The 14,911-nt window shown below is 56.3% G+C and overlaps 1 protein-coding gene across 1 annotated transcript in view; it reads left to right on the top strand.

Annotated features, from left to right (window-relative positions):
* Nucleotides 1–9,328: 9,328 nt before the first annotated feature.
* The window catches only part of COL22A1 (collagen type XXII alpha 1 chain), a 162,382-nt gene continuing 156,799 nt past the window's right edge, over nt 9,329–14,911 (top strand). Inside the window, exons 1-2 of the mRNA XM_036264164.1 lie at nt 9,329–9,446; nt 12,860–13,426. Coding sequence (XP_036120057.1) covers nt 9,329–9,446; nt 12,860–13,426 — 685 coding nt within the window. The remainder of the gene's footprint in view (nt 9,447–12,859; nt 13,427–14,911) is intronic.

The raw sequence follows: 14,911 nt of genomic DNA, 5'->3' as shown, positions 1-14,911 counted from the left end.
CTACTCTACCCTACTCTATGCTTCTCTACCCTACTCAGTGCTATTCTACTCTACTCTATGCTACTCTACCATACTCTACACTACTCTACCCTACTCTATGCTACTCAATGCTACTCTACCCTGCTCTTCTCTTCCCTTCCTAGTGTCAGAGAGCTGCTTGCTAGGGCTGGGGTTTCACACAGGACTCCTGGACTGGTAGCACCTAAGCTAAATTTTTGGGGAAAGAGGAGAATTTACCACCCTATTTTTAAAGTCTCTGTTCCTCCTTCAGACTGTCCCCCTACAATATACAGTCCTGGAGGCAGACACTTCTCCTCATTTATCTCCATCTTCAAGCTCTGCTGTAGGCCTCGGGAAGGAGGTGGGCCCGGTGGGGCGGCCTTTGTGTGGGCGAGTGAGCGGAGAGCAAGGCCCGAGAGAGGGAGGGAAGGCAGAACAGCATGACTGCGAGCGTGGACGTGGACGGGGTGAGCAGACTCGTGAGCAATGAGTGACAAAGGCAAGTTCGTGAATGGATAGGCGAACGGGTCTGTCAGTGAGGTCCTTAACTTCGCCACATTGGGACCAGCGTGCCTGGGTGGATCTTCGGTGGGGAGGAAAGAGGACCGGATTGGAGGTCCTTTGCTCAGACAAAACTTTGCAAGAGGTTTTTCTGTCCCTCCTGCTCAAGTCTCCCACCAGTAAGTGCTCACACTGGGTTTACAAAGCCCGACTCCACCAGACTGCAAAGCACAGGGAGCTGAGTGCAGCTCTCCCCACGAGCTCCCCTCGAAGGAGAGAAGCTGGAGGACCCGGAGTCCAGCACAGTGACAGCAGAGCCACAGGCTCCCCATATTGTGGCGGCTCAGAAGCCTCTCCTGTCCTGCCGAGTTGGGCACATTTGTGAATTGATTCCCTGGGAAGAGAACTCATCCTGCAGAACCTCCGTTCCTAGCCCCTCCCTGGCGCACCCCGTGCCCATGCCTGCAGAACCACGGGGCCCAGGTAGGATCTGAGGAGGTTTTGGAAGAAAAGAAACACCCTTGGTGGCTAGGCCAACTTCTGTGGGAATCCACGTGCTCACTCTGTCCACAGGAGGTAGAAGATTGTTTTACAAATCTTTTTAGGAAAAATAAAAGAGAACTCCCTTTTACCATCTAAGTTCAATGTAGCATTAAATATAGTTCAGACACTCAACATGTCAATTCATTTCTCTTTGTCACCGGATGCTTGGAGCACCTGCTCTGTTCCTGTCACCATTCCAGGCTCGGAGGAGACCAGAGACCTAATCCCTGAGTCTAAGGAGCTCAGTGGAAAACACAGAACAATAAGTAGATCTATTGTAAGGCCACTTCTGGGGTGATGCAACCCAGGGGTCGTAGGAGCCTAACGAAAATAGTGACACACGCCCTGCCTGGGAAATCAGGGAAGGCGTCACAGAGGGAAGGCACATAGACTGGGTTTTGAAGGGTGAGTAGGAGTCTGCCTGGCAAGGAAGAGGCATCATCACAGAGGTAACAGCAGAGGCAAAGAATTAGGGGAAGAAAATGTGGGGGTGTTGGAGGAAGAGAGGGACGTCCTTGAGGTAGGAGAACGAGGTTCATGAGCTGGCGTGGACGCGAACCGCGAAGGGGTTGGGATCAGCTGAGAAAGGCCTTTAAGAGCAGCCCTTAAGCTTGGTAATGAGACAAACAGACCTGCTCCATCCGATGACACCTATGCTCAGGCTGAGCAGGGTCCTTAGCACACTCACAGACCGTACCCCACGGGGCACACCTGGTGTGGACACGAAGGGCTCACTCTGCGGAGGAAAACCGCCCCGGGGGGGTGGGGGGTGGAGTGTGTGCCCCCAGATGAAGCCTCGAGCCGGGTCCCGCGCTGGGGCAGAACCGCCGTATGAATGACATGTGTGCTGGAAGGTTCTCTGCTGGCCAGAGCCCCCGCCTGAGTGTGGTGGCGCTGTTGACTGGCAGCCAGGCGCTGTGCAGGGACTCTAACCCCTCCGAGACCTGGTGAGGCCCCGCGCTTCGGAGAGGCGCTAGCTGGGCCACACAGCTAGCGAGGGCGCAGGCAGGAGCCAAAGCACAGTCTGTCTGGGTCCGGGCTCTCCCAGCCTCCGTACTGTCCCCCTTCTCATGGAGGGGACACTGCTCATGGCTCCTTTCTACCTGGGACGGCACCTCCACAGGCACTGTGGGTGCTGTGCACTGTTTATGAGCATGATTTCACCAGACCAGATGCTGCTCAGAGTGAGTTAAACAGAAACATCCCCCCCGCCGTGTCCTCGGGACCCCGTAATCCGAGTCTCTTGTGACATGAACTGACAGCGGCGTCGTTGGGAAAAGAAAAGAAGGCCCTGGCCTGTTTGGCTCAGCGATTACAGCATCGCTCGTGGACCAAAGAGTCCTGGGTTCGATTCCAGCCAAGGGCATGTACTGCGGTGGCGGTTTGTCCCCGGCCAATCGATGTGTCTCTCTCACATTGATGTTTAGAGAAACGTCTCTCTCTCTCCTCCTTCCCATCTGTCTGAAGATAAATGGAAACATATCCTTAGGAAAAACTTAGGATTTAAAAAAAGAAAAGAAGAACAGAAAGAAAAAGCAATCGGAAGAACGAGTTCTGAATGTGACAGGGGAGAGACGGGGTATGACACTTTGAGAGGTGTGACTGGGCCGTCAGGGTCTTCTCGGGCCGACGGTGGGGCTGGCCACGCGGTGGCGTCCTCCTGACCGGACCACGGCCCCAGGGGCCCAGGAGGGAGGCTGGGAGTGTACCTGGAAGGATCTGGAAGTCCGTCCTTGGAGGGGGTCTGAGCAGGCTAGTTCGGGGAGGCGCATCTACACTGAGGTGTCCATCAAAGAGATGAGGGGCCCGGGGGCCGGGGGCCCGCAGTGGAAGAGCCCCGCTCACTGTGGCTTCAGTCTGAGGGGCGTGGAGCCTCTTCGCCCCAGTGGAAAGGGACACAGTGTCGCCGGCGCGGAGAACCCTGCCCTGGAAGCTGAGCATCTGGGGAACAGCAGCCGTGAGCAGCGGGTTAGCAGCACGTTCCTGGGCTGGTGTTCACGGCATTTGTCGGCTTTGTGTGACTCGTTTCTCCGTTGTGTGACCTGTTGTCATTGCTGTTTTCGTTCTAGGGAAATATTTGCTTTGGCTTCTAGAGCAAACAAACAAAACAGAACAAAAAAATGAAACGAGTGGGAACATGTGTGCCCCGGGCCGCAGACACGGGTGGGCACCTCTGGCCTTTGGGGCCACTTGTCCCCTCAGTGTGGTGCCGAGTAGCCTTCAGTGCCCCCGAACTGGGCTCTCCCTTCCTGGCTTCTCGCAGCCGGAGGTCTCGGTGGCGCTGGCCCAGTAGCCCAGCCCAGCTTCCTTCGGTGGTGCCCCTTTGACCCGTGGCAGACCAGCTCAGCCCTGCCACCTGGAGCCCTGGATGCTGGCCGCCCCTCCCCTGCCCGTGGCCAGGTGACAGAGGGCCATGCCCACATGCAGTCAGGTGACAAAGGCGAGGCTGGAGAGGCGGGTTCAAGCCAGTCCATGAAGGTCTATGGTGAGGGCTCTGAGGTCCACCCAGAGGCAGTGAGGGGTCACTCAGGACCCCCCCCCACCCCGAGTCTCAGGTCCTATGTGTGTGCTAGGAGCCTCGTTGGGTTCTCGCGAGGGTGTGCGGATGGCAGGGTGAGGGGCGAGTCTGGGCGCCGGGCCACGTCCAAGGTGGTGTCTGCAGGGATGGAGAACCATGGTGGCCTCGTACACCTCGCCCCACCCTCTTCCTGAGGCTGCCGCCTTCCCATGGGTCAGATCTCGTGCCCCCCCAGGAGACTTCCCCTTTACAACGCGTAGAAATGGTCCTAACCCAAGTCACCTCCTATCACAGGACCCTGTGGTGTTCACATCCGCTGTTACTCTTGGAAACCACACTGGCGTTCTCCCCCCAGAACGTAGCTGGTGGCAGGCTGCTGCCTGGGGATGAGAAGGGTGCCGGAACCTCGTCTGGGACCCACAGTCTCTGTTGAAGTAATTAATCAGGGAGTCCGGAAGACTGCGGATGCCGGAGCTCTGGAGGCCTTCAAGGTCTCGACTCAGTTTAAGAACCTTCACTGTGCCCTGGCCGGTTTGCCTCAGCTGTTGGAGCGTCGGCCCGTGGACCCGAGTCTCGGGTTCAATTCTGGTCAAGGGCATGTACCTCGGTTGCGGTTTGTCCCCGGCCCTGGTCAGAGTTGTGCAGGAGGCAACCAGTCCATGCGTCTCTTTCACATCAATGTTTCTCCCCCCTGCCCCCCCTGCTCCCTCCCTATCTGAAGATAAATGGAAAAACATCCTCGGGTGAGGATTATTAAAAAAAAAAAAAAGAGTCTTCATTGCTTCAAGAATAGACAGATGCGGCTTGAGTTCCATTAACAGTTTTTAGCAACTGGGAACCAGCTGGCACCTGGCTGCTGCTTAGGAAAAAATAGCCGAGAGGCAGTATTTTTAATCCCGCCGCACAGAGGAGGAGGTTGGGACCACACGTTCTCCCCCCGCTCAGCTTCTTCCATCACAGCCTGGTCGGCAGGGTCCGGCTTATGCTGGCTCCTTCGACCTCCTGGAAAGTCTGAGTGGAGAGGACCGGACGCGGATGGTTTTGCTCCTTAGCAGGACCACCTTGCCCGCATAACAATACCCCGAGCGCTGTCTTCTGTTCCCTCTGCCCTTTCCCGATTTCCCCTCTGAGCTCTAGACCCGAATGTCTACCTTCCTTTAGCTTCCCTGCTTGGCTGTCTTCCAGTGCCTGCAACTCTCTCGGTATGTTCAGCCCGAACGTATTATTTCCGAACCCCCAGTGACTGGCTCCCGGATGTGCAGACTGTAATTCGGGGCTCCCCCAGCCTTCTCTCTCTGTCCCTCTGCTCTCCGCCACTCACGGTGTCATGGGATCTAGGAAGAGGCCGTCCTAGGACAGGGCACTCTCTCTGGACCCTGCACCGCCATCCTCAAGGTCATCTGGTCAATCCGCCCTTCTCAACAGGGATCCCCAGATCACAGGAGAGGCGTGCTGACGTTCACTGGCCTGACCCCTTCCCTGGGTCATCACGCAAGTCCCCGGACCACCTCTTTTAAGGTTCTTTCCTCAAACTCGAATGCCTTCCTCCACAAATCCCTGCCACCCGCTCCAGCCTGAACTTTCGCCGTCCCTTCCATCCCCTCCTCCAAGCACGGAGCTTGCTCAAGCCGAGAATGATACGGGAGGGAGGCCAGCTGCTCCTGGGGGCCGCAACCCTTGTCTTCCTGCCCACACCCCCCCCGTCTTTCCAGGCTCAGCTCAGACATCGCCGCCTCCAGGAAGCCTTCCCTGAGCTCCCAGGCCTGAGCTCGGTGCTTGTCTCTCCCTCGACCAGAGCATAGGAAAGCAAGCATCTAATGGCTTGTGCCTGGAGTCAGTGTGTAACATATGCCTCTGGGCACGACCCAATTGGGGACTGAAACAACGGAGCTCCCAGGACCCCTGTATGGCCGAGTTCTCTCAATACTCAGACCGACAAGGCTCTCCTCCTTGTTTATTACGGCAACAACGGTCCACATTTTACTTTACGAAGAATCATCACGTCCGATGACTCACATAATCCCCTCTAAAGATCTATGAAGTGGGGTTATTGTTCCCATTTGTAGGTGAGGAGACAAAGGATTAGAAACTGACCAAAACAGTACGCCCCCCGCTCTGCTGTGGCCAGGCGTTGCTCCAAGCTCTTTACAAGTAGTGACGCAGTTCTCCCAATGGCCTGTGACACAGGTGTCATCTTCCTCACTGCATATGTGAAAGAGCAGAGGCCCAGAGAGGTTAAGTGACTTCCCCTGGTTTGCACAGCTCGTAAGAGGCAGGACTGGAATTCGAACACAGGGATTCTGACTGAGACGCTTCATCGCGGTGTTAGCTGCCCCAGGAGAAATCAATGCCTAGGCCAGTGCCTGGTATACAGAAGGCGCTCAGTACGCGTCTGGTACTGAGTCGGGTCACATAGCGCTGAGTGTTGAATCCGCTGCCAGGCCTCCAGCTCTTCCCAGGCAGCCCTGCAGAGACAGAAGCCACCCAGCTCCCTCTGCCCGTCCCTGACCAGCATGTTTGGCTGGCACTGCACACGGCTCAGCAGACACGCACTGGGCTCAGCACTGGCCTGTGGGAGAAGGACCTGGCTCAGTGGTCTGGACGCGGTCATGCCACGCTTTCATGTCTCAGCCAGATTCCTGCCCGGAGCATCTCCCGTCACCCCAGCAACATATCAGTGGTGCCTCGTTCCCCCAGCCCCCTCCCCCCGTGGGCAACGGCCAGACCCTGAGTCAGACCGAGCTCACGCTCTGCCCAGGCTGCCCTAGCGGAGTGCCAAATCTCATTTTCCCCCTCCAAATTGCTCTCTGCTCAGCGTCTTTCTTCCCCCACCTCTGGGTCCCTGAACAGGGAATGCTGGTTACTATGGTGATGGGCTGGCTTGTGGAAGGAACTTAGCTTAGTAAATTAATTGCTGGACTTTTGGAGACGAATGGCAGAACTCTGCCTCGCAGGGACAGGGAGTGGCCTACCTCATGCCAGCTGGGGAAGAGCTCGGGGGCTGGTGATGAGAGACGGAGTGATGGTGCCCACTGCAGCTTGCGGGGGCTGAAGCCTGGACGGGCCCGGCCGGGTAGGGAAACAGGCTGCCCACAATCTCACATTTACTGTGCATCTCGTCCGTGCCAGGATCTGTCCTTCATGCTTTGCAAGAATTGTTTTTTGCAACCCCTACTGCACCCCTGGTGGAGTAGAGATCGTCCTCCTTTTAGGGAGCGGAGATGCTCATGGATACCCCTTTGGAGCATGAGGATCCCAGGCCCGCCCCATTCAGTGGCATCTACTACGACCTCTCCATTTGCTCCCGGGTTGAAGGTCATTCTGTTCTTTACAACCTTGTCCAGAATATAGAAGCATGGGGAACATTTCTGAACACAGTCCATGAAGCCAGCGTTACTCTAATCCCCAAACCAAACAAGGATGTTCCAAGAAAAAGAAAATAACAGACTAAAAAATCCCACTAAAAAATCCCTCACGAACATAGATGCAAAAAGCCTCAAAAAATATTAGCAAACCAAGTATAATAATGTATAAAAAGAATTTTCACACCATGACTAAGAGATTGTAGCCAGAGCAATTAGGCAAGAAAAAAGTAAAGGCATCCAACTTGGAAAGGAAGAAGTAAAATCATCTCTATTTGCAGATGACAAGATCCTCCATGCAGAAAACCCTAAAACATCCACAAAAAGCTGTTATAAGTAATAAATAAAACTAGCAAAGTTTCAGGATACAAAATCAACACTCAAAAATCCACTGCATTTCTGAATACTAGCAGCAAATTATCAAAAAAGGGAAATTAAGACAATAATTGTATTCATGATAACATCAAAGAATAACATAAACATACAACTCAGGAATAAATTTAACCACAGAGGCACAAGACTTAAACACTGAAAACTACAAATCGTCATTGAAAGAAATTAAGACCTAAATAAATGAAAAGATATCTCCTGTTACTGCTTAATGGTTATAAAGTTTCCGTCTGGGGCAATTAAAAAGTCCCCAAAGTAATCAATGCCACTAAATCGCACACTTAAAATGGTTAAAATGGTAAAATTCCTGTGATATATTTGTCATTGCACTCACAAAAAAAGGTGTGCATACCGCAGTCTCTGCGTACGTGTTATTTTACGTGGCGAGGTAGAATAAGGTTACAGGTGGGATGCAGATGGCCACCAATCTGACTTTAAATAGGAAGATTAACCTAGAGTGTCTGGGTGGGCTCAGTGTAATCAAAGGGTCCTTACAAGTCAGAATCAGAAAGCTGCAACCTAAGAAAGGCTTGATGGGCCCTTCCTGGCTTTGAAGGTGGAGGAAGGGCATGAAACAAGGAAAGCCCTCCAAACTCGGCTTTGGTGCTAGTCCCGGAAGCCAGACCTTCCCCTGAAAGGATCATGTGACCCCCACTCCCCACCCAGTGCTCCCACAAACCCTGCGCTTTCCTCCACTTGGGCTTGTCTTGTCCTACCTTCCTCTGGCTGGAGTCTCACCTGGCTCCCAGGGGTCCCCGAGTGCCCTCCAGGGTGCAGCAGGGTCAGTCATCTGCCGGCCCTCGGCCCCTGGCACAGGAGGGCACTGCCAAATATCCGTTAAGTGAATAAATCCACAGTGAACTCTCTAAGCTCTTTTCCCATGCCTGGATCTTGAATGAATAATAACTACTTTGTGAAAGGGGCATGAACATAAAATACGGAATAAGGGAAAATAGACTCAGCTAATAAACCTCCTGGATCAAAGAAAGGCATAGGGAGCAGAAGCAATGTCTGTCCTGTTGACTTGGCAGAGTGTGAGCATGGTCACAGGATATGCTGCCGGGTGTGGGGTGCAGGGTGCTCTCCTACACTGCCGGGTGTGGGGTGTGAGGGTGTGAGGGTGCAGGGAGCTCTCCTACACTGCCGGGTGTGGGGTGCAGGGAGCTCTCCTACACTGCCGGGTGTGGGGTGCAGGGAGCTCTCCTACACTGCCGGGTGTGGGGTTCGAGGGCGCGGGGAGCTCTCCTACACTGCCGGGTGTGGGGTGCAGGGAGCTCTCCTACACTGCCGGGTGTGGGGTTCGAGGGCGTGGGGAGCTCTCCTACACTGCCGGGTGTGGGGTTCGAGGGCGCGGGGAGCTCTCCTACACTGCCGGGTGTGGGGTGCAGGGTGCAGGGTGCAGGGAGCTCTCCTACACTGCCGGGTGTGGGGTGTGGGGTGTGAGGGTGCAGGGAGCTCTCCTACACTGCCGGGTGTGGGGTTCAAGGGCGTGGGGACCTCTCCTACACTGCTGCAGGCAGCGGAAACCAGGCCGTTTGACGATTCCCATCAGGATCCTTTGGAAACTCAGTGCCACCCTAAGTGTTGTCTACACACCTGCCCTAAGTGTTGTCCACACACCTGCCCTAAGTGTTGTCTACACCCCTGCCCTAAGGAAGAACTCAACACAGGCAAGGACAGGGGAAAGATGTCCTCTTGGAACATACCAACAATCAGCCTATTGAGTGTCCAAATGTGGAAAATAGGATCTGAGCACTGCGCTGGCACCACAGGGGCAGCCTTAGGCCTGGCAGCAGGTGGCTGGGGGCTGATGGCATCAGAGAGGGGGTCACACTGTTGGCTGAGCAGCGTGGGTTCCGCTGAGAGGCGCTGGGAGGCCGGGTCTGGGGGAGGCCCCACCTGGGCCCAGAGTTGCCTCATGCGGCTTCTCAGCTCCAGGGCCTCCTCCAACGTGTGTCTTTCTTCACACAGGACATGTTCCAGTAGGACCTGACTGTGTCTTCCTGGCCGAGAAATGCCTGTCCCCAGGCCCGGGAGAGCCATGGCCAGCCTGCGAGGGGACGCGGGGACCTGCCTTCTCTGGGCGCTGCTGCTGCTGAGTGGGGACCCAGGCTGCCAGGCCCAGAGGGCAGGTGAGCCGCCGTGGTCTGTGCCAGGCTGACAGGACAGGCAGTGCACGCGTGTGCGTGTGTGCATGCGCGTGTGTGCGTGTGAGGTGCAGGCTGCTGTGGGGCTGGTGACGGTCGGTTACCCAGCAAGGCCACGCCTTAGTGTGTGTGCGTGTGTGAGCGTGAGTGAGCGTGTGCTGGAGACAAAAACCAGCTGTGGGACCCGTCCTGGGTCCATCACAGCAGAGTCGCGGGCTTGTCCGTCTCAAGCTGCTGCTGGGTGTGGGGACAGCGGGCAAGGTGGGGGCCCTGTTGCGTGGTGTCTATGGAGGCCTTGGGGCCATTCCAGGGCAAAGGGACTCCCTGGGTCCAGCCCAAGGAGGTGGCCAGGGCGAGTCTGCAGTGCAGGGGGGAGTAGAACGTTTACTGGAGAAGAGGAGGCCGGGGCAGCAGGGGGCGCCCTAACCTGACAGGGTGGCTCCGCTCACCTGTCCGAGGGCCTCCTGGAGGGAGGCATGGGCGGGGCGCAGGCCTTGGCCCCGCAGAGCCCTGGCACCTGGCACTGGATCATGGGGAGGACAGCGCTGCTGGCATATAAACTTTGGCCCCCGAAAGCCCGCCCCACGTAAGGTTGCCTGCCCATTTTGCAGACGAGGAACCCAGGTAGACAGAGGCAGAGCCCCCTCCAGGTGAGGCTGGGAGAACAGGTGCTGAGTCAGATCCCAGCTGTTTTCCCCGAGGCTGCAAGAAGACAAAAACAAAAACCCAACCCTGAAGGCTCCTGTTTCTGCATCGTTATTACAAAGTCTCCTCGTGTTTTTCACTTTGCCCGAGCCTCTCAAGGCCCGGCTCACTGGAAGGGCAGTGATGACCGTGCGGGTTTCGGGTGAGTGGTGGCTTTGTGTCTGCCGAGACTGTCCCCGGTGTGGTATGCAATTCAGAAATGCAAAGTCCTAGGACTGGCTTTTCCAAGTTCCCGCCTCATAGGGTAGAAAGTCAGGCTCTAGGGAGATGGGTGACCTGATGGGGTCGCCCGGCCTGTTCCTCTGGGTAGCAGAGGCCAGAGGCCGGGGCACCAGCCCAGGTCAGGGCCCTTGCCCAGACCTCACACTTAACTCTCAGGGGCTACAATCCAACCTGTTCGCTGGCTTCCAGGAGAAAATATGGGAAGAGCTCCAAGGGCCCCTTGGGGAGGCCTTTTGAACAAGGAAACTTTCTGCATATCAAAACAAATTTGCTCAAGGGTCACAGCCCGCGTCTGGGCCCTGCCTGGCCCGCAGCAGCAATCAATCATCCTGAACAGACTGGGGCATTGCAGTCCCACAGACAAACGGACGGCCTTTTGTGTCGAGGAAAAAACCTCCCCAGGAAGTATCTCTGAGTCTACACATCTGGACACACACACCAGAAATTCTCACCTTGTTAGGGATCAGTCCTGGGAGCACAGCGATAACGTCAGCTCCCGACCGGCAGACCAGCACTTGGACTGCAGAAGCTGGACCGAAGGGTAGATGTGGAGATAGTCAAGAAGGGCGCCGCCCAGGCTGGGACGGCGGCGTGTCTGTGCGCGTGCGCGCCTGTGTGCGTGGGGGAGCACATCCCGCTCTGTTGCCATTCTGAGTTTGGAACTTCATTCATTGCTGATCGATATAAAATTAGAAATACAAAATCATGTAATTCACTCGGGGTTCTGCTTGCCAGAGGCAACAATGTTTCTTGCAGCTCTCTCAGGGGCATGGCACACAGTCCCACACGCAGAGGCACAGTTCTTCACACCCAGTGATACACTGGAACAATGTATCCATGTTGGCGATAAGGATTCTTTGTGGCCATCCCCGTCCTGGCTGCCTGGCTTCCCACCGAATGGCCACAGGTGACTTTTATTCAGGCTGCACCACACAGGTGGTCCTGCAGGTGGCCCCAGGCTTTACTTGACAGCGTTGCTGTGAGCGTCCTGATCTGTCCCCCCACCCCTTCCGTTCCTCTGATTGTTTCTTGGATCGCTGCATTTGGAACTGGTGGATCAACAGGTCTATAAGGCTTTGAAGACCCTGAGATTGGGAGTGACAAATGCCATAGCCACCTGTTCAGGGGACACACGCATTCTCTTCACATTCTCACTGGCTACGTTGGTCTTTGTGACTTTGAGCAATCTGATAGTGTAACAAAATGGGGTGTGTGTGTGTGTTTATTTTGTTTTTACTAGCCAGTGTTAGGGCCTGGTGTCCCCAGAGGCCTGGTCCGCTGCTGCATGACCCAGCCCCAGGTCTCGAAGTGTCAAGACTGGGCTTCTTGTTTTGTTTTTGTTTTTTAATTCTCACCTGAGGATATTTTTCCATTGATTTTCAGATAGAGTGGAAGGGGGAGAGAGAGAGAGAGAGAACCCTGACTGGTTGCCTCCCTCACAACCCCAACCAGGGCTGGGGATCAAACTGCAACCGAGGTACGTGCCCTTGACCGAAAGTGAACCTGTGACTCTTTGGTCCGTGGGCCAACGCTCTAACCGCTGAGCCAAACTGGCCAGGGCCAGCCTGGGCTTCTTGATGGCGCCCTTGTATGTTCGTGCGGCACTGTGGGGTTCCGGAAACACCTCTCTCTCCTCGAATTACCTGATTGAAAATGGGGATGAGCAAACTCTCTGCTCTCGTTGCTGCAAAGGCCAGAAATAAATTCTATACGCTGTGTTCTGTGTAATCAAAAGCATTGGATAGGTTCTATAAAATTGGTATTTGTATACTTACTATAAAATGTCAGCATATTTTTATAAAGCATCAGAGAATTCTACAAATTTGTATTTAAAATATGTGAAGGCAGTAAACCATTTAAATAGCCAAGAAAAGCGCACAAGCTAAATAAACTACGCTCGCCCTGGCGGTGGGCTCTCTGTAGCCATGGAAACCGGGTTTATCACCCTGAAATGGGTTCCCAGCACATTGCAGGACGCAGGGCAGACGGCTGATCCACCAGCATGTCTGGTACAGTCCCCTCCCATCAGTAACTATATGGAAATAAGTGGAAAATAATCAAGTACACTCACCTGGTTAACAGTGGCTATCGGTGTGTAGGTGGGAACATGAGCGTTTCAAACCTCTTGTGATTGCCCTTCCGGACTTTTCTGAACTGGCCATCTTCTTTTCTTGTAGCAGGTTTAAAAAATACTGAAGTCACCGGTAACCACATGGTCCAAGGAGCTGACACAGTGGTGTTCCATGGTGTCCACTAGGGTTATACACGGTCAGCTGAGCCCTGGGCAACCTTGGGGACAGTTAGGAGCGGAGGTCTGAGCTTTCTGGCAGTGGGACAGTGCCCCGCCAGCGGGAGCCGGACCGGGTGGGTTTTGAGGCAGGTGGTGTGACGCAGCCGCCACACCTCCAGCCCCCGAGGGCAGTCTCTTCCCACAACTCGATGACCCTCCTTCCCCTTTCTCACCCCTGCAGGTTGCAAAAGTGTCCAGTATGATCTGGTCTTCCTGCTGGACACGTCCTCCAGCGTGGGCAAGGAGGACTTTGAGAAGGTCCAGCAGTGGGTGGCCAACCTGGTGGACACCTTCGAGGTGGGCCCGGACCACACTCGCGTGGGGGTCGTGCACTACAGCGACCAGCCCACCACAGCCTTCGAGCTCGGCCACTTCGACTCCAGGGAGGCAGTGAAGGCGGCCGCGCGGTCCCTGGCCTACCAGGGCGGCCACACCAACACGGGCGACGCCCTGCGGTACATCACCCGCCACAGCTTCTCCCCGCTGGCCGGCGGCCGCCCGGGGAACCGCGCCTTCAAGCAGGTGGCCATCCTGCTGACCGACGGCCGCAGCCAGGACCTGGTGCTGGAGGCTGCGGCCGCCGCCCACCGGGCCGGCATCCGCGTCTTCGCGGTGGGCGTGGGGGCGGCGCTCAGGGAGGAGCTGGAGGAGATCGCGTCGGAGCCCAAGTCCGCCCACGTCTTCCACGTGTCCGACTTCGACGCCATCGACAAGATCCGGGGCAAGCTGCGGCGCCGCCTGTGCGAGAGTGAGTCCGCGGGCGGGGTGGTGTGCTGGCCGCCCCCCTGGGCGCGGGCGGGGTGGAGTGCTGGCCGCCTCCCTGGGCGCGGGCTCCGAGCCGGGTTCCTTGAGCAGAGCCGCGTGGCCCGGGCTGGTGAGGCCTCAGCTATGTGACAGCAGGGGCCTGTCCCCCCCCCCACCTCCAGGCTCTGCCTGTAAGAAGCCCCCTGGCACTACACAGCAGGTGCCTGTCCCCAGGGGCGTGGCCTGTCCTCTCATGTCCAGGGCTGCAGAAGCAGGAAGGCGACTGGAGAGGGCTGGGTCTAACCCACCGCCCCTCCCTGAGAGGCACAGAGACAGTTCAGGGTCTCCCAGCACCAGGAAAACACCTGCCCCCCTCCCAGGGCTGTGGAGAGGGCTGGCCGAGCCTCTGCACACAGCAGGTGGAGGGGCGGGTCCTTTTCCCGATGAGAGATCACGTAAGGACATGGGCCACACAGGCTCGGGGACTGTGCCCGGAGACCCCACGTCGGCCGCTTTGACATGGTCCGTGCTGCTCCCCCAGGGGCCAAGGCAGTTGAGCTGGTGCCCTGTGCGATAACCCAGGTCTCTGAGCTCGTTGTCTGAGATGGATTGTGGCTGGGGTGGGGAGAGGGAGAGAGACTGGGGGGCAAGCAGAGCCCATGGTCCCTAGGGCTGGTCACAGTCTAGGTGGCAGAGAGAAAACACACAGAGGAATGTGATACTGCATGGCTGACTTCCATTGGGGTGCCGCAGGACCTCACAGGCAGCTCCTGCTGTGGATTTTATGGGACGTGAACCTGAAAGGATGGAGGGCTCCCTGGAGGAGGTGGCATTTAGATGGTGTGGAAGGATAAGCATGAGCTGCAGGATGGGTGATGACGTGGGATTAAGAGACAGCACGACACAGTCGATGAACTATAATAAGCCATGTGGCCAGCGAGGGCTGTGGTTTTGTCTGGTTGTGAGGGTCTCGATAAAGGAGGGTCTTGTGAGCTAAGGTGAGGCACTGGGGGACTGCGTGGGGGCATGGTCAGATCTGAAGAATGGAATGTCGCCAGGCTGCAGGAAAGATGGTGCGTTGATGACTAGGCCCATTTTACAGATGAGTAAATCTATGCCCAGAGGCTAAGTGAAGGTGACCTGTCCTGTAGGCACTGGCCATGGACTTTCTGTAAGTGACTTCATTTGACCCTCATAGGGTAAAGACACCCCCTTTTTACTGATGAGAGCATTCAGGATGCTGAGATCCCGGAGGCACAGCCACGGGGCCGGCTGGCCCTCAGCTGCGGGCCAGAGAGGCCGCGGGCCGAGGTGGAGAAGAGGAGAGAGGGAGGCGTCAGCGCAGCCAGGGTCGCGTACTGGCCAGAGGTGGCGCTGACCAGAGTCAGGCACAGCGTCCCAGGCCCAGCCGAGAGGCAACGTCCAGAGGGCGGCTCGGGGTCGGTGAGCACCCAGCTGTCATTCCAGAGTCCTCAGCGCTGGCCCTGGG

The sequence above is a fragment of the Molossus molossus genome, unplaced genomic scaffold, assembly GCF_014108415.1.
Source record: "Molossus molossus isolate mMolMol1 unplaced genomic scaffold, mMolMol1.p scaffold_m16_p_16, whole genome shotgun sequence".
Lineage (NCBI taxonomy): Eukaryota > Metazoa > Chordata > Mammalia > Chiroptera > Molossidae > Molossus > Molossus molossus.
The sequence above is the reverse complement of the archived record's forward strand: the minus strand, read 5'-3'. Positions and strand labels throughout refer to the sequence as shown.